At 33.9% G+C, this 22,611-nt stretch overlaps 2 protein-coding genes across 2 annotated transcripts; one reads left to right on the forward strand and one right to left on the reverse strand.

The window, feature by feature from the left end:
* The first annotated feature begins 2,293 nt into the window (after nucleotides 1-2,293).
* On the forward strand, nucleotides 2,294-3,613 carry LOC120090987 (tropinone reductase homolog). The gene is made up of 5 exons (XM_039048735.2): nucleotides 2,294-2,452; nucleotides 2,530-2,737; nucleotides 2,805-3,024; nucleotides 3,104-3,216; nucleotides 3,301-3,613. Exons 1-5 carry the CDS (start codon nucleotides 2,376-2,378, stop codon nucleotides 3,490-3,492), a joined length of 810 nt encoding a protein of 269 aa, XP_038904663.1. The 5' UTR covers nucleotides 2,294-2,375; the 3' UTR covers nucleotides 3,493-3,613.
* An 89-nt stretch (nucleotides 3,614-3,702) lies between these two features.
* On the reverse strand, nucleotides 3,703-8,001 carry LOC120090986 (transcription factor LHW-like). The gene is made up of 10 exons (XM_039048733.2): nucleotides 7,161-8,001; nucleotides 6,863-7,069; nucleotides 6,396-6,489; nucleotides 6,271-6,312; nucleotides 6,014-6,073; nucleotides 4,708-5,823; nucleotides 4,509-4,610; nucleotides 4,258-4,410; nucleotides 4,045-4,170; nucleotides 3,703-3,971 (listed from the first exon to the last, which is right to left on the reverse strand). Exons 1-10 carry the CDS (start codon nucleotides 7,262-7,264, stop codon nucleotides 3,882-3,884), a joined length of 2,094 nt encoding a protein of 697 aa, XP_038904661.1. The 5' UTR covers nucleotides 7,265-8,001; the 3' UTR covers nucleotides 3,703-3,881.
* Between the last annotated feature and the right edge of the window lie 14,610 nt (nucleotides 8,002-22,611).

The following is a 22,611-nucleotide window of genomic DNA, read 5'->3' on the forward strand; positions in this document are numbered from 1 at the left end:
AAACGATCGCTCAGTTCTATCGCGTAGCACTTCATCGCATCGCTTAGCACGCGTCATAGTTAAGCGATCTGTAGTGCCATCATTTATAAAATCCAACGTATCGTTTAGTTCCCACACCACGATCGCTTAGGTCTACATCTAATCGATTACTCAATTCTATCGCGTAGCAGTTCATTGCATCGCTTAACGCGATCGTGTAGTACCATCGTTTAGAAAATCCAGTGTATCGTTTAGTTCCCATCGATCATAGCTAAGTAATCGTTTAGTACTAGGCGATGATACTAAGCGATCGTTTAGTCCCATACCCACACCCTCTCTGCACGCCCCTCTCTACCCGGTGCCCTCCTGCTCCTATCGGTTTAGTATTACTAAGCGATCATTTAGTACTACTAAACAATCGTTTAGTCCCATACCCGCCCCCCTACCCGGTGCCCTCCCATTCCCATCGATCATAGCTAAGCGATCGTTTAGTACTACTAAGCGATCGTTTAGAATTACTAAGCGATCATTTAATACTATAAAGTGATCGTTTAGTCCCATACTCGCCCCCTCTCTGCGTGCCCCCTCTCTACCCAGTACCTTCACGTTCCCATCGATCATAGCTCAGCGATCGTTTAGTACTACTAAGCGATCGTTTAGTCCCATACTTGCCCCCCTCTCTGTACGCCCCCTTTCTACATGGTGCCCTCCCCCTACACAGTCCAATACCCGGCCGGCTGAGACCGGGCGCCACCTACTCCTACCCGGTTTTGCCCCCTTCCCCTTCATCCTTTCCTATCTTTCCCACCCATACCCAGTCTTTCCCGCCCATACCCAGTCGAAATCACTTACCGCCCGACTGTTCTACCACGGGGCACAATCCCCCTTCCCCAAACCTATCCTCAAGCAACCTCAAACTTGCCCACCCGGTCACAATGTTATGAAGTCCGGCCGGATAAGACCGATTTTCGGAAACGCATTTTAGGCTCAAACTTATTCAGAAAATGCCGAACATGATGTTTTTAGGAAAAAAAAAAATAAGATTCAACATAGATCTAACATAGATTTCAAATATTCACACAAGAACACCTAACATAAACTAACACATTGAGTGAAACAAAATGAAAATCCCAATGATCTTTAATGAAAAGGAGAATGACAAGGAAATGTAGAATGGGAAGAGTGAAATGGAGTGTGATTGAGTTTTTGAAATGGAGGAGAGTGAAAATGGAAAAGAAAAGTTAGGGTTTGGAGGGTTTGAGTGAGTTTTGAATTGTGAAGGGTATTAGGGTAATTTTTATTATTTTCAAAATTGTGGAGTCAAAAAAAATATTTTTTAAAAAGGATCCAAAAATCAAAATAAAAACTTGAAAAAATGTCATTTTTGTCATTTTTGTCAATTTTTCAATGTTTTTGTATTTTACTTACTTTTTCTCCATTTTTTCGGACGTGGGTTGCTTCCTAGTGTGACAATGTTGCCTTTTGTGTTTGTGAATTGAAATGGTATCCTAGGTTGATGTATTAAAACTGGATGCATGAATCACGTGGTGGGTCACTAACTTACAACTCCACATCTTGTTAAGATTTGTAATTAATCTTTACTGTACTAATTACTTTTACCGAAAAATTCTTTTTTCTCCCTAATTATAGAATAAAGTGTGTATTTAGTTCATAAATTTTCTAATTTTATAAATTTAGGAATAATATGGTAACCGTTTGGTTTTATACTTTAATTTTTAAAAATTAGGTCTATAAATATGCAGATCAATGTAAGAATTAGTGAGAAAATAAGTTTTATTTTAAAAACAAAAAACAAAAAGACGAACTGATAACCAAACAGAATCTTAATTGTCAAGTTTGAGTTCGCTTTCAATTTTGTCTTAGGCTTCTAAATTTCTAATGTTATAACTTAACTTTAATATTTACACTTTTAACTTTGATTTTTAACTAAATATTTATTCTTTATCTTCAATGTTGATATAATTTATAAGAATTATAATTAATTAAGTTTCACTATTTTTCATCATTATTGAAATTAAATTTAAAATTTTGCTTTATAATTATTTAAATTTAATTAACAAAACATAAGTCAATAACTAGAAGTGGATATCCAATAAAAATAAAGGTTAAAAATTTTAAAAGGTAAATATTGAAATCCAAACCTGAAATTGAAAAAAAAGAAAAGGTAAAATGATAATTTTGAAACTCTAAACTAAATTGAAGTTAAAGTTAAAGTTTAAAAAAAATGTAATATTTTGAATTTAGTGATTAAATAAAAACTAGATCCAATATCCGCGACAAAAAAAAAATGTAGTTTTTTTCCGTATTTCATATTAATATGTAGTACATCTTAAATTAATCAAATCGAAAGTCGAAACCCAAACCAAGCAGCAGCCATGGCCAACAACAGAAACCAAAGATGGTCTCTCAAGGGGATGACCGCTCTCGTCACCGGCGGCAGCCGCGGTATCGGGTACTCCTAGTTTTCAATTTCTACTTTCTTTTCTTTTTAAGATCAAACTCCTCCTGCAATGTCATTTCCTCGGTCAGGCGAGCCACGGTGGAAGAACTTGCAGAATTTGGGGCCACCGTTCACACATGCTGCCGAAGCCAGGAAAATTTGGACAAATGTTTAAAAGAATGGGAAGAAATGGGTTTGAAAGTGAGTGGCTCTGTATGCGATGTGCAAAGCAGAGAACAGAGGAAGAAGCTGATGGAAACAGTGTCGTCTCTGTTCAATGGCAGCCTCAACATTCTGGTAATTAACAACAACAAACTGAAAATTATAGATTTTAATTTGATTTTTGATTGATTATTTGAATTAGGTGAATAATGCTGGGACAACGTCGGAGTTGAAGACGGCGGCAGAAGTAACAGAGGAAGAGATTTGGAGTGTAATGAATACAAATTTTGAGGCATCGTTCCATTCTAGCCAACTTGCATATCCATTGCTGAAAGCTTCTGGTAATGGAAACATTGTGTTCATATCCTCTGTTTCAGGATTGATGGCCCTTCCTTATTCTACACCATATGCTGCCTCTAAAGGTAACCCACAAATTTCTTCACCATTACGGATCTTATTTTGAATGAGGGGTGTGTTTTATAAACGGATTTGTTGATGAAGCTGCCATAAATCAAATGACAAAGAACTTGGCATGCGAGTGGGCGAAAGATAACATCCGTGTAAACGCAGTGGCTCCATGGATCATCAGAACTCGCTTCGTGGAGCCTCCCAATGTACAAATTTTATTCATTATCAACGTCTCTTTCAAATTAATTCATATATATATCTACAAGTTTATTATTATTATTATTTTGCAGGATGATCCAATATATGTAAAATCGATGGAACAACTATTGTCAGTAACACCTCTTAAACGCGCTGGGGAACCACATGAAGTTTCGTCAATGGTTGCATTTCTTTGTCTTCCAGCTGCGTCATATATTACTGGACAACTTTTTGTTATTGATGGTGGCCACACTGTCAAGGCTTACCCCATCTCCGATCTCTGAAACTAAACTAAATTATTGCTTTTCAAATCTCATTTTCGTCTTCTACTCCGTATTTCCTTCCATTTTTGTCTTTGTAATTGTAGCATATCTATAGCTTTAATTCCAAACCTATATTTCTCGAGCCTTTTTGCTTACAGAAAATGTAATCGTACACCTGTTGTGTGACCCGTTGGTCCTAAGCTATGGATGAGAAAAGCCTCAACAATTCAATTAGCAAAGAAAAAAATGTCATAAAGGTGAAAATTTTATGTGTAATATTGAAGTATATACATCAGTAGTGATACATGTAGGCGTTCATGTTTCGAGTCTTTTCATTTTGATCAAATTTCTGCTTGACAAGAAAATATTAGTGAACAACAGAAGTTCAGCTTTGACATGGAGGATGTAGTTCAGATCCTACATGAAATAGGATGTCTTTTGCGCTGGAGAAGATGCATTAATGGCCAGAAAACATCCAATCTATGAAATCCCCTTGGAGCCTGTGAAGAAGTTAACATAATTTTTCAATTTGATATACCAATTTGGATAGAACTAGACATATACACTGCATACCTCGACGATGAAATAAGCCCATGATTTGTTTGAATGGCGTTCAATCACACCCTTCAATATCGTTAATTCCAAATTTCGGATTATTTGAGTGATCTCTAAGAACAATCCCATGTCATTGCATAGTATCTACAGGATGTTGAAATTGAATACATTATTGAAACACAAGCTTCCAGTTTCTGAGAAAAAAACATTTAAAAAGAAATCAACAAAAACCTTTATAAGCATGTGTCCCTGGTATTCTAGATCCTCTACGACTATGGGGCAAACTTGGTGCTCACTCCCAATATCAAACGCCCAGGTCCAACTAGTCCCATTTGGTTGAAACTCCTCATTTTCAAGATCAGTGCAATTGTCAGAATCAAAATCCTATAAAAGCATTTGAAAGCATTTTAGGGCACTAATTTACTAAATTCTAACGCTAGAAGGCATTTATTTTGATGTAGAGCACAATCCTTTTATTATACCTCTTGTTGGGCTAGTAGCTTTAGTTTCTCGGCTTGGTCAGTTACTCGTTGTAAGTATAGCATGTGCTTTATGGTTTTCTCTAAGAGACCGTCAATGCTACACTGTTTACCATTAGACAAAAAAAGCAAACTTACTAAGAAGGAAACCAAGCAAATGAAACTCAAATTGACACACCGCAACAGTTCTCGAGACACCTACTTTACCACCATTTGGGACAATTTGCCGTAACTCTTTGATACGATCCTGGATCAATTGTCTATCCCTCGGTCTCTGTCTTGTACTAGACGTAACTTTGATCTGACGGCTCGAATTGGAACGTTTCATCCCTTTCCTATATTGAGCGATGTCACAATCTTGTTCTTCCCGCTCGTTAACAACTAGAGAATTTGATGTCAACGAACTAGTTAAATTTTTCCTGCCTGTTGCAGTCATTTTGGATTCAGGAATGATCCAAGGGGCTGGATCATCCACTATTATTGCACTTGATTCAGATTGACATGTTTTGGTAGAAAGACTCAATTTTGCTACCAAGGGGGGAATCCTGGCATTGATTGTGTTATTAGAAAAGGTATCATCTGAATTATCATCTGCAGTTATCAATGCTTCGAGGAGATACTCGATATCACCTTCCTTGAAATCTCGACTGCACAACATACTTGATGTTGTGTCTTTGATTGAGCTAGATGGATCATACGCTAACACATCAGTATGTTTCTGTGCAAGAAATACTGGTCCAAGTGCTTTCCGTAGTTCACAGTCATCAGGAAAACTAAAGAAATTGTCTGCAGTGCCATATTCTTTCCCAGTCACAAGATTATGTCCAGATTGTTGTCCAACTACATTGTCCACAGAATAAGAGTGAACAATGTGGGGGTTAATCTCAAACAATCCAGTCTCATGGTTTCTCAACTGACTGCAAGGAGGAAGCAGGGATTCCAGAGAAATACAATCGGAAAATTCCACTTCACTAGCACTAATAGATTGATAAAGTGAAGCGAATGCTTCTTCCATATTAGTCCCTTGCATATCACCCTTATGTTCCTTTTCACAGTGAGGAGTTTCGGGCCTAAATCTTCTAGATGCAGTCATCACATCTTGAATGGTTACAAACTGATTTAAATTTGACATTGGTGGCTTAATATCATGAATAACCTCATGATTTTCAGCTTCCAGCATATAAGTGGTAAAGTTTGTTTGCTCATCCAAGCTCTCAAAGGGACTGGGTACAAGTGATGCACAGGCATCTCCAGCAACAAAGTTAATGACATTGAATCTGTCTTTGATATAAGCAACCACCGAGAGATTTTCGGTAACCTGAGATTCAATAGGACACAGGAAAGCCGAGTATGAGATGAATAGTTATAGAGCAATTCAATTAAGTGGGGAGGAATCAAATTATTGTTTCTCAAAGTATTACCCCCGAGGAGCTTTAAACAACCAATAGACTTAACATTTAAAAGAATAGAACTTTTGACACACACACCAAAGTTCAGAAAATACACACCATTTGCAATGAGCCAAGCTGCAACACTCCAAAAGGAAGAATGGGCACCAATAAAATAGTCTGCAAATGAATACTTGATCTTTTAGTTGAAAGCAATAACATGTGCTTTACACAAATAGAGAACTATCGAGATGTGCAAGCACGGATATGCAAGCTAGAGCACTTGTATTTTTTATTCTCAACAATGTTTGGTAAAATTATAAATTGTCAAATGCACCTAGAGGTAAGAACATGAGGTGGCACAAAAATTATACTACCTTGATACCAGATGCATATTGAATCAGCCATTCAGTAGGACCCTGCAGCATCGACACATTAAATTATGTTATGCCCCATTTTTGGATCCTCCTCATATAGCAAAGAAAGTGAAATTCACACATACCTCATAAATAGAAGGAGTGGATGAATTGCTAGTAAAAATATTTTCAAGGAAAACCCAACTATGATTTCCAGAACTTGCCACGCTTCCCACAGTCCTGGTGTGAAGTTTGTATAAGATAAAAATTAGGCACATAGACTAAATTATTTGAAAGAACAGTAGTATCTTATTCTTAAGCATTGTTAACTCACTAAAATAATTCTAAGAAATATGAAGGTTGCAAGGACCGATGGTAATGGACCCACAACTGCAAACAAAAGTCCATGGTAGCATAAGATGATTACCATGGCAATAAAGAAATCAGCCAAGTCCTCAAAACCTTCATTTTAAGATTCAGCAAGGAAAAATTCCACACAAAAACCAAAATTAGCAAGAAAAGCAAATATTTGCTAAGTTTCAGACATATCAATTTTGTTGGAAAAAGTAGAAACACAAAAGACGTAAGAAAATGACAATAAATAAGACTTTACCCTTCTCCCAGCGCATATTGAAGGCAAAACATATCAGCCACTGCTAGTTCAACAGAACAACTTCCAGAATCACCGTTATAAATATTTGTTCCATAGTACGAAGTAACATGTTCATCATTGTCTTTAATCATTCCATACTCTGTCATGCTTCCCATATGTTTTTCCAATTTTGAATAATTGCAATACCCATCTTCCCAAGTCAATATCCTGAAAATAATCCAAGGTTTTAAAATTAACCATAGTGCTTAAGGAATTGAGCCATAAACAATTAATCATATAGATATATCAAGAAACTTACGGTGGAGTTTGATACTTAATTTTCCAAAAGACAGCATAAATCCATTGTGAATGGGTGCAGAGACTTTTCAAGAGGTTGTTGAGAGACGAAGACGAAATCTCCATTCTTCGCTTGAGCGCTTTACAAATAAGCAGAGCAAATTCGAAAGTAACGAAATATAGATTAATCAACGAGAAAAACAAAGGGCTTCACTAGCTGCCGCTATAAGAACCCCGACCCGCCTGTTTTATTCTTAGACCGGCTCGTCGCTTAATTGGTGGCCCAGTTGAAGCTAACAGCCATAATCCCATCGCTGAAGAAAACCCCCCGCCCCCCTGTCTTCTACTCTACCACTATATAGTACAGTTAAATTCAACAAGAAGCAGGAAAGGGCAGAGTTTCATTGACAATTGGGAATTCAGTCTCCATGAGAAATGAAAAGGAAAATGAAGCAGATCCTATCAGATAATTGGTTGCGAAAAGAATTGCGGTAGTTTCAGTAAAACAAAACAATGGGGTTTTGAGTAAGGTTGAGATAAAGAAGAATTGAGTAGTTTATGGGGCTCCCGTTTTTTGGGAAACGAATCAAGAGGAGAAAGGGAGAGAGTTACCGAGATTGATGAAAGTTCAGGGTTGAGAATCAGACAATTGGAGAGACTTCAAACTCGGTTGATTCCATGGCCTGTCTCTTTCTTTGTTTGTGCAGAGAAAATTAGAAAAGAGACGGAATGACAAAAATGGAGCGGCCGATTGCCAAGCGCCAAATTGGCCTTTTTCCAATTCACGCGCAATCACCTTTTATATACCCAACCTCCGCCATCGGTCGCCGGTCACCTCCTCCCCCCTCTTTCAATCCGGTTTCTAATTTTCTTTTTTTCTTTTTTCTTTTTTCTTTTTGTTTTATTCATTTTTACTTTTTTTTTTTTTTGTAACTTCTTGAGTTCGGATGTACTCTGATTATTATTATTATTATTCTATATTTCTCAATTTATGTTTATGAATGTTGAGATATAAATATATTTGTTGAAGTGAAGATTAGTTTCGTATTTGATTAAATAAATGATAATTTTCCAATAACATAAAAAAAAAAATAAGAGCTACATCATAATTTATTTTATTTAAAAAAAAAGTAGTATTTAATTTCAGAAGTTGGGTGTAGGTACCCATAAAATTTAAAACCTATCCTTTTCGTGATTCTCATTTACAATGCAATGGATAACTTCACCTGTAATAAATCGTTTCAATAGAAAATGAACCACAATGAAACCGACCCACTAACCACAATATTTTGATATGTTTTTAAATTATCACATTATTTGGTATGTATCATAATCCAAATGGTACAACAAAATTAAGCTTTTAACTTATCCGTAATTGATTTTTACTCCTTTTTCAGTTCAATATTAAAATTTAATAAAAATAGAAAAAAAATAATAGTAATTAAAATTTGTATAAAATTTATCCTTTTATGTGAAACAATATAATACTTTTATAAAGGAATATAAAGATAGTTAAGGTTTTATTTGGTAATCATTTTATTTATTTGTATCTTTGCATAAAGGTTGAATTCTTAACCAAATTCAAAAAGCAAAAACAACATTTTCGAAAGCAACTTTTTTTAGTTTTCAAAATTTTACTTAATTTTTTAAATCATATGGAGGTTAAAGTAGTCTTCATAGGCTTATTTTTTTTAAAAAAAAAAAATAATAATAAAATAATTATCAAATAAGGTCTAAATTATTAAAAAAAATACTCGTTTTCATAAGATTGGAAATTGAGATCTTTATCGACACATTTATACAATCAATTAAACCACATGGCTAAAATATTGAAGGATTTATTTTTTAGGTATATAATGGGCTAATGGCTTTCTAGAATCATAATTCTTGAAAATATAAAAGATAGATTGATTGCTTTATTTTGGATGTATTGAGTCATCTTTATTATCAACATGAATATCTTCCATTCATCAAAATCTTCCAATAATTCAACTAATCAAATACTTAATCATACTTTCTTTAGACTCTCAACAACTTTTTAAAATCAAACAAAGCCATCAAGACTTTTGAGATTTTCTTTATTACTCAATATTATCATATATAAAACTTCCAGTTTTAATTGTTGGATTCACGAATAAAATTTTATGATTATAAAATTATATGACCAACAATAACAATTTTTTTTATAGTGTATGTTCTCCAAAAAGTAGGTTATGTTATTCATTTTCTTTATTTGTTTCCAGATATTATTGAAACATAATTTTGAAATATTAGTTTAATTTTAAAACTAAAATCAATTGTTTCCCAAAAAAAAAAAAGTCGATAGGCTTTGAATGAGAGCTCTTTAAGACCATAATTAAATAAACATTTGATAAAGAAGAAGTCTACATTTCAAATTATTATTATTTCTGTTTTTGAGTATATTCAAATTATTATTATTTCTGTTTTTGAGTATATTCAAATTATTATTGGTTTGCATCATGTATATACCCATTATTTTTTATAAGATAATATTTTCAATTTAAAAAAAAAGTATAAAACATAGTAGCAAATAGCTTTTCCTTGCCGACTTCACCTAACTATCTCTACGTCATTTCACTAAATTAAATTACGTAATGACACCAACATAATTTATAGGACAAATATCAATTTATATTCTTGAGTATTGTATCCATTTAGATCATAAATTAATAATTATATCAATTTAGACTTTAAATTTTTTGGATTGTATCAATTTAAATCCTAAATTTTTCATAACTATATCAATTCAAACTTTAAATATTTGTAAGTATATTCAATTTAATCCCTCAATTATGTTTTATTTGGATACACTTATGAATATTCAGGATTTAAGTCGATACAATTATGAAAGTTCGAGGTTTAAATTAATACACTTATGAAAATTCAGGTAAATTGATATAATTATTAGTTTGAGACTTAAATTGATATAAATCTCGAAGTTATTGATACAATCCCTAAAGGTTAATGTTTAAATTGATACAATTCAAAAATTTAGAGGTATAAATTGATATTTGCTCGTTTTATTAAAATATAGAACGCGTTGAAATTGTATTAGAAAAAAAAGAGTTCAAAATCATAGAAAAAAAATGATATTTTGGCTAAAGTAAATTAAAATCAAATATTGATTTGCAGCTTAAAAATGTATATACATGGATTTAAATTGGGGTAATTATTTTAAATGGTAAAGCTTATGAAATTTCTTTTAAGTATAATAAAATATCACTGTTTATTCGTGATAGACTGCAATAAATTGTTATCATTGAACGATAAATCGCGATAGACTTTTATCAGGAATAATATCACTAATTAATAATGATATTTTATTATATTTATAAATAACTTGACTAATTTTTTTTTTTTGGTTTAAAAGTAATCCTTTAAATTGTAGCTCTGGTTAAACTTGTTTGAAAATGTTTTATTGTTGTGTAGTGAAGTTTCTATATTTTGATAAATATTGTTGTTTGATTTGATTTTATTTTTAAAAATAGTGTTAGATAACAATTGACAGCATATATTATAAACACATGTGGGTGGCACCACGACTTTTGAAGAGTCATTTTAATTGAATATCTGAACAAAAAAAAAAGTCATAAAATTAGAGATTCGAAATGGAGTGATGCGGCATCCTTGGATTCATTGAATTTTACAACTTTTTTCCCATTAAATTAAAACTTATCTTGTGGAATTATGATTTTTCCAATTAAAGGAATATTCTACACATTCTATCATTTTCCCACATACTCAAAGTCCTGATTTAAACACTATCATTATTGTGTTACAGGTGGACCCCCATCCACCACCTCTTTTTTCTTTTTCTTTTTTTTTTTTTAATAAATATTATACATTAAACTTTTACTTTTATTTTTTAAACTACTATAGACCTAAATAAGAAGTGAAATTAATTCATTTTGTTCAACGAAACAATTTTTGGCAACATGAATCTTTCAAAAGGTAGTTGATTCGAATTCTTCTACTTACTGTATTTTGAAAAGAAAAGAAAAAATTTATTTTTTATGAGGATAATCTTCTAGTTAAGCGGTTTGCTTATAACAGATGACTTATTTTGTTATGGTATTTATATAAAGAAATTGATTTCAAATTTCAATGTAATCTACAGTATTAAAAATGGTTTAAAAGAAATAAAAGGGGCAAAATGAGAACTACAGTACAATTTTAATAAGGAGATCAAGTTGACAATTTAAATTTAAAAAGAAAAAAGTTGACAAATTTAATGTCCACGTAGTGTTAAATTGCAACATTAGTTATTAATAAAATGCAAAGAAAGCAAAAGAAAGCAACTGATGGAGAAATTGGAACCACAAAGTAAGTCTTATCATCTATCAACCAATAGCACGAATGTTTTTTTTTCTTTCTCTCTTTTAATTATTTTATTGACACCCATTGCTGCTTAAACAAAATAGTAATTAAACCTTCATTAGGTTACGGTGTTCAAATAACTCAACAATTCGAATAATTTTGACTATCCAATTTAGAATATAAGAATTGGGTCAGTTGATTTTGTTCTTGAGTTAGGTTAGATTGGGATACGGATTGGCTAAAGAAAAATTTGGGTTCACCGAACCCACTTTATTTAAAGTTTTATTACTTTATATTGATTAGTTTGTGAATTTTAATATTTTTCTTTTAAAATTGTAATAATATTTGTTTTAGTTTAAATTCTGTAATAAATATCATAGATATTTAGTCATTAACATTTGAATTTTATGAGATTTTAATTATTAATCATGTGTCGTAAATAAATTTATATATTTGTAATTGAAAAGAAAAATAAATTATAATCCAACAACCCAACGCAACTTAATTGTCAATCCAACTAACTTGAAATTTTTTTAAGTTGGCCTAAAAAATATATTTACAAAATATAGCAAAATTTCAGAACTATGAATGATAGATATTGATAGATACTAATAGACTTCTATCAATGTCTAACAATGTCATTGATAGACAGTGATAGACGTCTATCAATATCTATTATTGATAGTTTTAAAATTTTGTTATGATTTATAAATATTTTAATTCATTCTTTTATATTTAAAAACAATTTTAAAATTTTAAAATAAATAAATAAGTAAAAACTAATTTGAAGTGCTTGACGTGGAAGTGGATCGTAGGGTTTGGTTTTAATTGGAAAATGTGGCTTATTTTGGGTAGAAGGTCTGTCCTGAAAAAAAAAAACTTAATGATATGCTATCATTTTTATAGGGAAAAAAAAAAGAAACTTAATGGTAAGTTTTTTAAAATACATACACACGTATTCAATTAAGCTATATAATTTATTGAATTTACTTGGGAATAATTTTAAAATCAAAGATCCATTCACAATAACACAATGCTCTTGGCGTACTAAAAGAAAAAGAAAAATAAACTCTTAGCAAAATACTATATTTATTTTAAACCAATAATATGTTCAGCCTCACAGCACACGACAATGCTTTTATTTAGGACATATTTAAATATTATTTTGAAAACGTTAAAATTGTTTTCATAAGGTTCAAATCATATTCAAATTTATCTTTAATCTTTTTAAAAATTAATTTAATGTTTAGTTTTATTCTTTTAAATGTGAATTTCATATAATCAAAATCAATTTCAAATGAATAAAATTAATATAAAAAATATGATTTTAACCATTTTAAAATCATACTCAAATACTCTCTTATTGTTCCTCTAAAAGGATATTCAAATAGTGTTGAGTTTTAAAGTTTTGAATCTATAATATAAGGAGTTGATAAGTTATAAAATTGATATTTTTTAATAGAATGACTTACCAATTCCTCGTAACAAATACACGTTAATAGGGGTAGGCAATCTAACATGAATTGGACACACGTATGGACCAAAACGAGAGGAAAAAAAAAGGCTAGCTAGTGATCCAATCAATGGGACAAGAGGAAGGAAAAAAAAGCTTAGGAAGAAAGGAAAGGTGGGGGGTCCCTAATGTTGGAGGGGGAGGGTACCCCACAAAGAAAGGGACAGCTCTACTTTATGTAGTGTACGGCGGGGACCATAGAATGCTATGAATGCAGAAGGGACATAATTCAAAGCATCAAAATGAGAGATATTTGACAAGAAAAAAAGAAAAGAGAAGAGAGAGAGTGTGATTTCTTAAAGGGTTGGAGTGAACTTTAAGCCACATACCATAACATCATTCAATAGTAAAAGCCACATGCCACTACACCCTTGTTTCACCATATTTGGGCACTTTCTTATAGTATTGGATAACCCACCTTTACTTTCTTTTTTTTCCTCTCTATTTCTCTTTAGGAATCGTGTTGTTTGGTGGAAATTACAAATATCTATTAATGGATACCAAAATTTTAGTGTTTCTTTAGTGTTACTGTAATTTCTTAGGGTTGTTGTGGTTGTGGTAGTTGTCCCTTAAAATATTTGTCATCTTGTCTTTTATATCGTCCTTCGAGATGTTTATGCAAATGTTGTTTCAATCTGAATGTATTTTTTTTACTTGAAAAATACTTTGTGTTTATTCTCACGGATTTGTTTCTTTTTATGGGCTATGTAGATTATGGTTTAGGTTTGGTTCTCTTTGTATGTTCTGCATATTTAAGTGGTTGTTGTACTCTTTTTAGGGTTACCGCTTTTGAAGAATTGTTGTATCATTTGTTTTGTGGTTTTGTTGTAATCTACAAGTGTGTCAATCCTTGTGATTGTAAAGTGTTTGTTGCTATTGATCTTGACGTGGTATGTTGATCATATTGAATCATTCTACTATATTTTGAGAAGAGATTCTCACATTTAGGAGGAGTATAAGTTTCATTATAAGGAAGTCTCACACTTATGGGGGCCTAAATTTCATCGAGAGGGAATCTCACACTTAGGAGGAATCTAAGTGATCATTTACTAAGTTAGGTGATCGACCAGATGTATGAGTAACAAATAGTAATAGATAAATGAGATATCAATCCAAGCATACACTATCAATGAAGTTATAAATTTGGAGTATTCCAAGTGTCGAATCCCACAGGACAGATTGATTTCTAAGTTGATTATGACTATGGACCAAATACCCAAGGTAACCAATGAAAAATATATGATATAGTGAGTGAGAAAATAAATTTAAAATAGTAACAATGACGAATGAAAAGGGGGCAACAATGTTTCAACTTTCGGGTGTTATGCCTTAAGTGATGCGGTCGCATCATGTGAGCATAAGTGCAATGAGTTATGCATGGACAAAAAACTACACTTATTCGGTTTTGTGTCAAGTTCTTTTAGGAGGTCTAAGCAGCGAATGCCTAATGTTTCCATGGTTTGCTTCTTAGATTAATTCAAGTTCGATTTCTTTATCCTATGGTGTCCCTTATTTCTAAGGGGACATGACAGTCATATTTCTAGGCTCGAAGTCTCATATCCCTCCGTGACCTCAGTTTACACTCTAACCTTTTTAGCATTAGAGTTTCACTATATTGTTAAGTGGTTAATTTAGCCTACCAATGCTATCTTTTAACTCAATAAAGAGAACCCATAAATCATGGTGGAATGATATGCAACAAAAGTTAAGACATATCAACCCTAAATATCCACATTACTAAACTCCTAGAGAGGTTTAGCTCATGAATATTGATGAAATAATGAACTTTATTAAATCAAGAATCATAAGTATAATAGTTTGATTATTGTTGTTTTGGATTTGCGGTTGTTTTTTTTTTTTTTTTTTTTGATGTGGTGTTGCATTCGCTCCTTGTGGGTGCGACAATAATTTCCTCTCGGTGTGTTGTTTTGAAAGAAGAATCCTTTCCATCATTCAATGCATGGTTATTTCCTCCGTGTGAATTCTAAGTATTGATGCAATTGATATTCTGCTCGCATGTTTCTTTTCTTGTTATCTTTTATGCATTATCCTTTTGAAATTCTCTTTTGTCCGCTTGCTCTCTTTTACATTGATAGATTAGCATCCATGATGATACTTATGTAAATTCACTACATCCACTAACTAAACGTTGCATGGCTCACCTTGCTTTAGTAGCTTCTGAGCGAGTTTGTTTTTAGCTTCTTGGCAAGGACCCTGCCACTCTTTAAATTTGGCGGTGGCAGTGGTCCATGCAAATGCGTCCTTTTTAAACATTGCAATGATTATTCAAAATAATAATAATAATAATATATAAAAACTCCACTGTCAGCGCAAAGAGGAGACCCAAGCTGATAAGAGTTAAAGTTGTGAAAGACACTCACCCGTAGTTGGATACTTCGCATGACACCCATGCAGGTAAGCCAAAACGAAAGTAGGTGATCAGAATCAATGCATGATAACAACTCCTTTGACTGGCACAAACTAAAATTATCTAAGACAAAAGTTGAGTTGAATATGGCACGCAACCAAAGTTGGATGCCCGCATGACACTCGTGGAGGCAAGCCAAAACGAAGAGCGTAACCAGGTTCAATGCCCCAATCCAATAATGAATTGCAAAGCTTTGAATCATATTAAACGATCACATTGTAAAAAGTTAAAAGAAAAGTTTTCAGCGATGAGTAAAAAGTGGACGCTTGCCAGAATTAAACTTAAAAAATATCTCTTAAAAGAAGTGGCTAAGTTTGAGGACAGTGTTGCAACCAATGTTAGAGGTGCAAGTGAATTATATTCTAAGAGGCTGATCAACGCAAAAGAAGAGTCAAAGGGCAAGTTTCGAATTTCCTTAGTACGAGGCATGCTTGAGGACAAGCATGATTCTAAATTTGGGGGTGTGATAACTTGTAGAAATGCCGACTTTTCCTCGTCAATTACATTGCCTTTTGTAAGAGCTATTGGTCATGTCTGCTAGACTTCTGTTTACAGGAAAGGAAGTTAAAACAGGCATGGTACGAGAGAAAAGCCTCACGGCCACAATTCAGCTAAGTGTCAAAGACCGTTGACAGCTACTGCTAGTCGCAAACCTTCTCTTCCGAAAGAACCTATTTGCCCTTGTAGCTATTTCAGGAATTGAGCATGCGTTGATCCCAGACCATCGCAAAGCTGATCGCATGCATTAATCTTCATGAAGACTAGTTCGTCGCATGGAATGTTATAGCTACAGAATGATAATCGTGATAGAAGGTTGATCGCAAGGTGGGTGGAATGCGTTGATACTCCATAAGAAACGATCATAAACACATACCTTGGGAGTATCGAAAAGATAAGATGATGCTGACATTTTACCTACTGTATCAGAAGTGGCAGTGATTCAGAGTGGGACTACCAATGTTGTCGGCGTTTGAGCTCTATAAATAGAGCCTTGGAGCCCAACTTCAATCAATCTGAGTCTCTGCCTTAGATAGATTCTTGTGATCACAGATGAGAGCGTGAGCAAGACATTCTTTAAAAGTTCTTCACTTCCACAACCCTTTTTGAGTGACGACTGGAGCTTCGTTAGAGATAGAGCTCGAGAGAGACTTCTCCACCACTGACAGTCTTGAAGTACATCTGATGGAAGCAAGAGATTGCCTACATTTAACCCTCCACCTCTCTTCTTATCTCTGTATTGTATTACATTTTGGCTTAAGACACTAATTGATTTTGTAATCAATGCATCTCTTTAGTTGCTTCAACACCATCTTCATCATCTTCTTCTTTTTTATTATTGTTTACATTCATTGTTTAGTTAAGTGTTGATTGCAAGAGTTAATACTCAATCATGCGGCCTAGAGATATGACGCATGTAGCAAACCACTGAGAGGTATGCATTGCACGAGTATAGTGAGTTAATCCTCTTTGCTTGGTGTGAGGCTATCACAATGCTTGTCTATGAACTGAGTAGCTACAACTAACTGCTCGAGAGGGTATGTAGTGGAACACAATAAACAAAGTAAGCAGTGTTCCTAGAAGTAGGAATGATCTTATGTTCAACGCAACCATGCGTTATAGAGATATAAGCATGTGACTGACCACCGAGAGGTGTGCGATGCGTTAGTATGGCGAGCTGGGATTACTCTTACGACCAAGCTTAATGACGTGGTGAATTTACCTCTTCTGCAACTCTATTTCTCCATGAACATCTTATCACTCGTTAACAATTGTCGTATCTATACTATTTCTCATAGTCAAACTTCCATTGCTCAATCTGTTTTGTTAGGAGTAGGAGTAGCGCATAGTCCATTAACTTCTTTCTATTTACTTTTATTCATCGCCTCAAACGTATTACTTTGCAAACATTATTTAGTTACAAGTTCTTGTGTTCAAGAATCATTTTGAGAAACTTGCATTCTTATTATACTTGGCAAGAGAGCAAGAAAACTTCTGACAGGAATGCATGGTCATCGCATACACAATTAATGCATATTGCATATTCTTCATATTAACGCATAACCATCAACGCATAGAAATCAATGCATATCAAAAGAGATTACATTTTCCTCTCATCACTAACATTCCATTCAAACTTAAACTGGGACTTGTGCATCTCTTGCCTAAATTTAGAGGACAACCCAAGAAGACTCGCACAAACACATGAAAGAGTTTCATTTAGTTTCTGATGGAATGCGCCCACACGAGGTTGTTAGGAATGTCCTAGAACTCGCAGTTCGTGTTAAACATTCTATTTTATCAATAACAATGACTTGTTGATTTTCATCTTATTATGAAAATCCAATAAATGCATCCTTGGCTATAGTCTGAATGCTGTAACTTTATGTAGTGACATAAACAGGATCAAGTTGACAGTATATAGCCTAAATGGTCTAATGAGTATATGGATGAAATTGGGTATCTCATCCTGGTAACACTATTAGATGCGGCCCACTCTATAGTTGTTACAAGAAGTTGTAAGGTGCTATAAACGATGTGATCCACAAATTGTTCATGTTGAGATATGAGAGTGGGGGCATCCTATGCAATGAGTTTACATATAGATTGGACCACGAAAATAGTCACTTTTCTTTATAACGACCGTTTACTATTAAAACTGACTATTTCATTTATTATATAACCTAGGTTAACTCGATCTTAATCCTGAGCTAACTATGAACTCTTGTTTGTTCGGGATTATCCTTTGATCTGAAAACGGTGAGAGTAGTCCAATAGCACTGCTTAATAAGCTTACCATTTTGGGGATAAGACCAGATGAATAGCTGGGGACATAGCCTTGGAAGATGGAATTCACTCCTACCCTATTTAGGGTTAGCAGATAGGTTATTCTCTTAACTACTAACTCCAGGTCTTGAACAATCGGGGCCCTGCCTTCTCATGATAGAGAAAGGATTTGATTCATAGAGATTATGAATCAGAATTGTTCATTAGAGGATCAGTAGGAACTTAAGGAACAAGATGTAGTCACAGGGGTAAAATGGAATTTTTGACCTAGATGTGATTACGAACAACCTGTGAAGGATCGACTTACTGATTATAGTTATTGAGTGGACATAATATATCTACAATGAGGGAAGTTCAACTATGGGCTATAGTAGAGTATCCCATTAGTTAACGAATGGGGGTTAGATCGAAATAATGAGTTTAGCCGATTAATCTCGAATCGTTGGAGCCCATGATCTGTAGGTCCGCGAGGTCCCCTTACTAGCTCGTAAATGGATAAGCTTTAGGGTAGCTTGAGAAATTAATTTGAAATGTTCAAATTAAACGAAACAAGAGAATAAATATTTAAATATGATTTAAATATATAAAGTTGATTATTGTGCAAAAATTAATTTAATATTTGATATTAAATTAATTAATTTTTAAATTAATTTATGAAATTAATTTATGAAATTAATTTAAGAAAATAAATTTTTGAATTAAAATGGTTTTAAATCATTTTATGTTTTTTTTTTAAAAAATGGAAAATCATTTGCATGGTTGCACAAAATAGAAAATAATTTTTCTCCATTACCATCATCTTTATGCTCACATAAAAGGCATTATCTTCTCTACTTTGATTCCCCAAGCATGAGCTGCAAGCCATGCACTCCCATCTCTTTGCATGTTCATCTATTATATATAAAGAAGATTGGAGTTGTTGGAGAAGGAGAGATACAGAATTTGAGAGAAAATTTTCTGAAGAAGAAAGTTTCTTCTTCAGTTGGGCTGCTGTGAGTTTTTCTTGTTTCTTCACATCTTCAAGTTGCTCTGCCTAAAGCTCCAAGAGCATAGTAGGGAAGGCTTTGAGGTGGTTCACGTTGATATCAAGTGAAGACAGTAGCTGAACAGACGTTTCTTGGAGAGTTCATCAAAGGTATGTTCTGAAAACCCACTTTTTAAGAAGAGCATGCTTTAGTTTTTGTCAAAATTAGTGAATTAGAATGCTTATGGATCCTTGATACTTACGCTACACGTTGTTTAACTCTTTCAGGGGTAATACAAGAGCAACTCAATCTAGGGTCTTTCCCTTCTCTTTGAAGGATGTGGCCAAAGATTGGTTGTACTCCTTGCTGAAGGGATCCGTCACTACATGGAATGGTTTGAAAAAAAATTTCTTAGAAAAAAAATTTCCTGCATCTAAAGCTTATAATATAAGAAAAGAAATATATGGAATTAAGTAGAGTGTAGGAGACTCTTTTTATGAATACTGAGAAAGATATAAATAGTTTTGGGCTTTATTCCCTCATCATCAAATTTCTAAACAATATCTTATCTAATATTTCTATTCAGGTTTGCTTCAGTCGAAGAGGTGCAATATTGATGTGCCCACCGGAGGGGCTTTTGCAGACAAGACGCCCACTGAAGCAAGTCAACTCATATCTATTATGGTGGAGAACTCTCAGAATTTTGTGCCAAGGATTCTCAATCACACTGTTGCTCAATCTAGTGAAGTAAGTAAGCTAAGATCTCAAGTGTCTGACCTCGTTTCTCTTTTTACTCAGGTAGCTCAGGGAGTGCTTCCTCAAGTCAAAACATGTAGAGCATGTAGAGTAGTCGGACATACTTCTGAGGCTTGCCCATAAGCTTAAGTCAATGCCATTGGAGGATTTTAGAGGAAATATGACCCCCACGGGCAAACCTATAACCAAGGATGGAGAAATCATCCCAATTTCAAATGGAGATCTCAAGGGCAATGCGAGAACTGGAACCAATCATCATCTTCAACCTTCTTAAGTATGTCTCTAGAGGATGTTGTAAAATCACTTACTGGCCACTCTTTAAAATTTCAACAGGAACTTCACCAACTTAAAAAAGACAACATCCAACTCCAAAAAAACACCAAATCCTTTCAACAAGAGACTAGGCAAGGCTTCACCAATTTGGGCACTAAAATCACTCAACTTGCAACTGTGGCAAGAAAACTTGAGAGTAAAACATCTGGTAAGCTTTCTGCCCAACCGGATCACGAGAATGTAAGTGCTATAACTCTTAGAAGTGGGAAGGAAATTCATTCTTCCTTTCAAGAAGCTAGCCCAGTTCAGTCATCTCCCAGAAGCTAGAAAAGGTAAATGAGCAAGAAAACAAGGTAAATGAATCCGAGGAAACTCTCATCTTTCATGAGGTATGTAACTACTCTCCCTCTAAAGCAGAATCGTATGTACCTAAGGCCCCTTCCCCAGTAGATTTGCAAAACCTAAGATAGAAGATACTGACCTAGAGCTTGTTGAGATGTTCAAAAAGGTACAAATTAACATCCCTTTGCTTAATGCTATTTAACAAATACCTAGGTATGCAAATTTTTTTAAAGATTTGTGTGGAAACACTTGAATTTATTTTCATCATTCTTTTTTTGTAATAGTTGGGGGAAGGCGTAGTTGGATGCACGTCAGCCCCTGCATTGGAGGTATTCGCTGGAGAATGAATCGTAAAACCAGGTGCTCTTTCTACTCTAGCCTTCTTAGATGCATTGGTATTCTCATATGTTTATTCAAGTGTGTTCATTGTTGGGTTAGGGTGAATCTTTTCTCTTAATTCTTTTCTCTTAACCTATGTCATAGGTTTACCACTCCGTAGTGTCACCGTCTGACACTGCCCCTTGTCACTGTTATGTTGTTTGGGAGCTTCCGTGTTGCTTGGCAAGGTTCCTTGCAGGCGTTTTTTTAGTTCATTAGCAATCTGACCTACCTGTAACTCCAGTTCCTAAGGAGGATGTTTGTGTTGGGATTGGTATCCTAATTCTCTTAGTAGTCTCGTAGTTTGTAAACACTCTGTAAACATATTGATATTAATAAAATAAATATTATTTTATAAGCATTTACTCGATCTAATAAACTAAGATCCGTGGTTATTTCATGTAACTTAAGCATGCCTGTGGAGACATACAAGTGGATCATGCCTTAAGTAATAATCTAAATGATATGTAGTATAAGGATAAAGGAGGGATATCTTATCCTGGTGACACTATGGATATGGCCCGCTTTGTAGATGTTACAAGTGTTGTAAAGTGCTACAAATGGTCTGGTTCTGACCATTCATGTGATGACATGCGAGCGGGGGTATCATATACAAAGAGTTTGTATAAGACCAGACCACGAGATGATTAGTCTCTTTATATAACGCTGTTGATAATTGAGACTTACATTTCACTAGGATGACCATAGGTGACATGACCTTAATCCCGAGTGAGTTGGAAACTCCTGCTCATGAGGGCGGTTCTTTGATTTGTATGGGTGAGAGTGGCCAGATTGCCAACTCAATAAATCTACCATTTAGGGATTCATTTGATTGGGGAGCTGGGAACTTAGCTACACAAGACGGAATTCACTTCTTCCCCGAAGCATGGGCAAGTAGATAAATTGCTCCCTTAAGGGCTAATTCCGAGTCTTGAATTGGCCACACCCTCTCTTGGGAAGAGAGAACTCAGTCATAGTAGGACTATAACTTATTGTTCATTAGCGGAATTAGGGTACTTAAGGAGTTAGATGTAACTACAGAAGAAAAACGGTAAATTGGCCCAGCTGTACTTATGAACGATTTATGAAGGGTCATCACACTGTTGACTGATTATATCCAATGAACACAAAAATATATCTGTAGTGCGAAGAGTGCAACTGTCGATCTTTAGTAGAGTGACCAACAGTTAACGGATGGTGGATCTCGTGATTAAAGAATTTAGTCAGTTATTCACGTACCGTTGGAGCTTCAAGCTATAGGTCCATAAGGTCCCCTTGGTAGCTCAATGGGTTCAAGTTGAAAATCAGATTTTGGGTTAGTTTGAAATGTTCAAATTAACAAGAGGAAATTTAATTACATGTGATATAATTAAATTATATGTGATATAATTAAATTAATTAAATTATATGTGATATAATTAAATTAATTCAATTATATGTGATATAATTAAATTAATTCAATTATATGTGATATAATTGATTTGATGTATTAGATACATTAATTGGAGGATTAATATAAATATGATTTATATTAAATACCATACATAGAAAAAGAACTATGGTTTATATGTTTCATATGATGAAATATTAAAACTATAGGCTATAAATATAATATGATAAGTTGGTTATCATATCTATTTAAATATTAATTATATGATAATTATTCTTTTTCTTTAATAACCGATTGAATGGGAGG

The sequence above is a fragment of the Benincasa hispida genome, chromosome 11 (assembly GCF_027475165.1).
Source record: "Benincasa hispida cultivar pf3 chromosome 11, pf3_genome.v1.1, whole genome shotgun sequence".
NCBI classification, from domain to species: Eukaryota; Viridiplantae; Streptophyta; class Magnoliopsida; order Cucurbitales; family Cucurbitaceae; genus Benincasa; species Benincasa hispida.

What these genes read in the sequence shown, in the direction of transcription:
- LOC120090987 (XM_039048735.2), top strand. Translation starts at nt 2,376, where the DNA reads ATGGCCAACAACAGAAACCAAAGATGGTCTCTCAAGGGGATGACCGCT. An exon ending in GGCGGCAGCCGCGGTATCGG is followed by an intron (nt 2,453 to 2,529) that starts GTACTCCTAGTT and finishes TTCCTCGGTCAG; the next exon opens with GCGAGCCACGGTGGAAGAAC. An exon ending in ACCATATGCTGCCTCTAAAG is followed by an intron (nt 3,025 to 3,103) that starts GTAACCCACAAA and finishes TTGTTGATGAAG; the next exon opens with CTGCCATAAATCAAATGACA.
- LOC120090986 (XM_039048733.2), bottom strand. Translation starts at nt 7,264, where the DNA reads ATGGAGATTTCGTCTTCGTCTCTCAACAACCTCTTGAAAAGTCTCTGC. An exon ending in AGCTTGGCTCATTGCAAATG is followed by an intron (nt 5,824 to 6,013) that starts GTGTGTATTTTC and finishes ATTGAATCTCAG; the next exon opens with GTTACCGAAAATCTCTCGGT. An exon ending in AGGGACACATGCTTATAAAG is followed by an intron (nt 4,171 to 4,257) that starts GTTTTTGTTGAT and finishes AACATCCTGTAG; the next exon opens with ATACTATGCAATGACATGGG.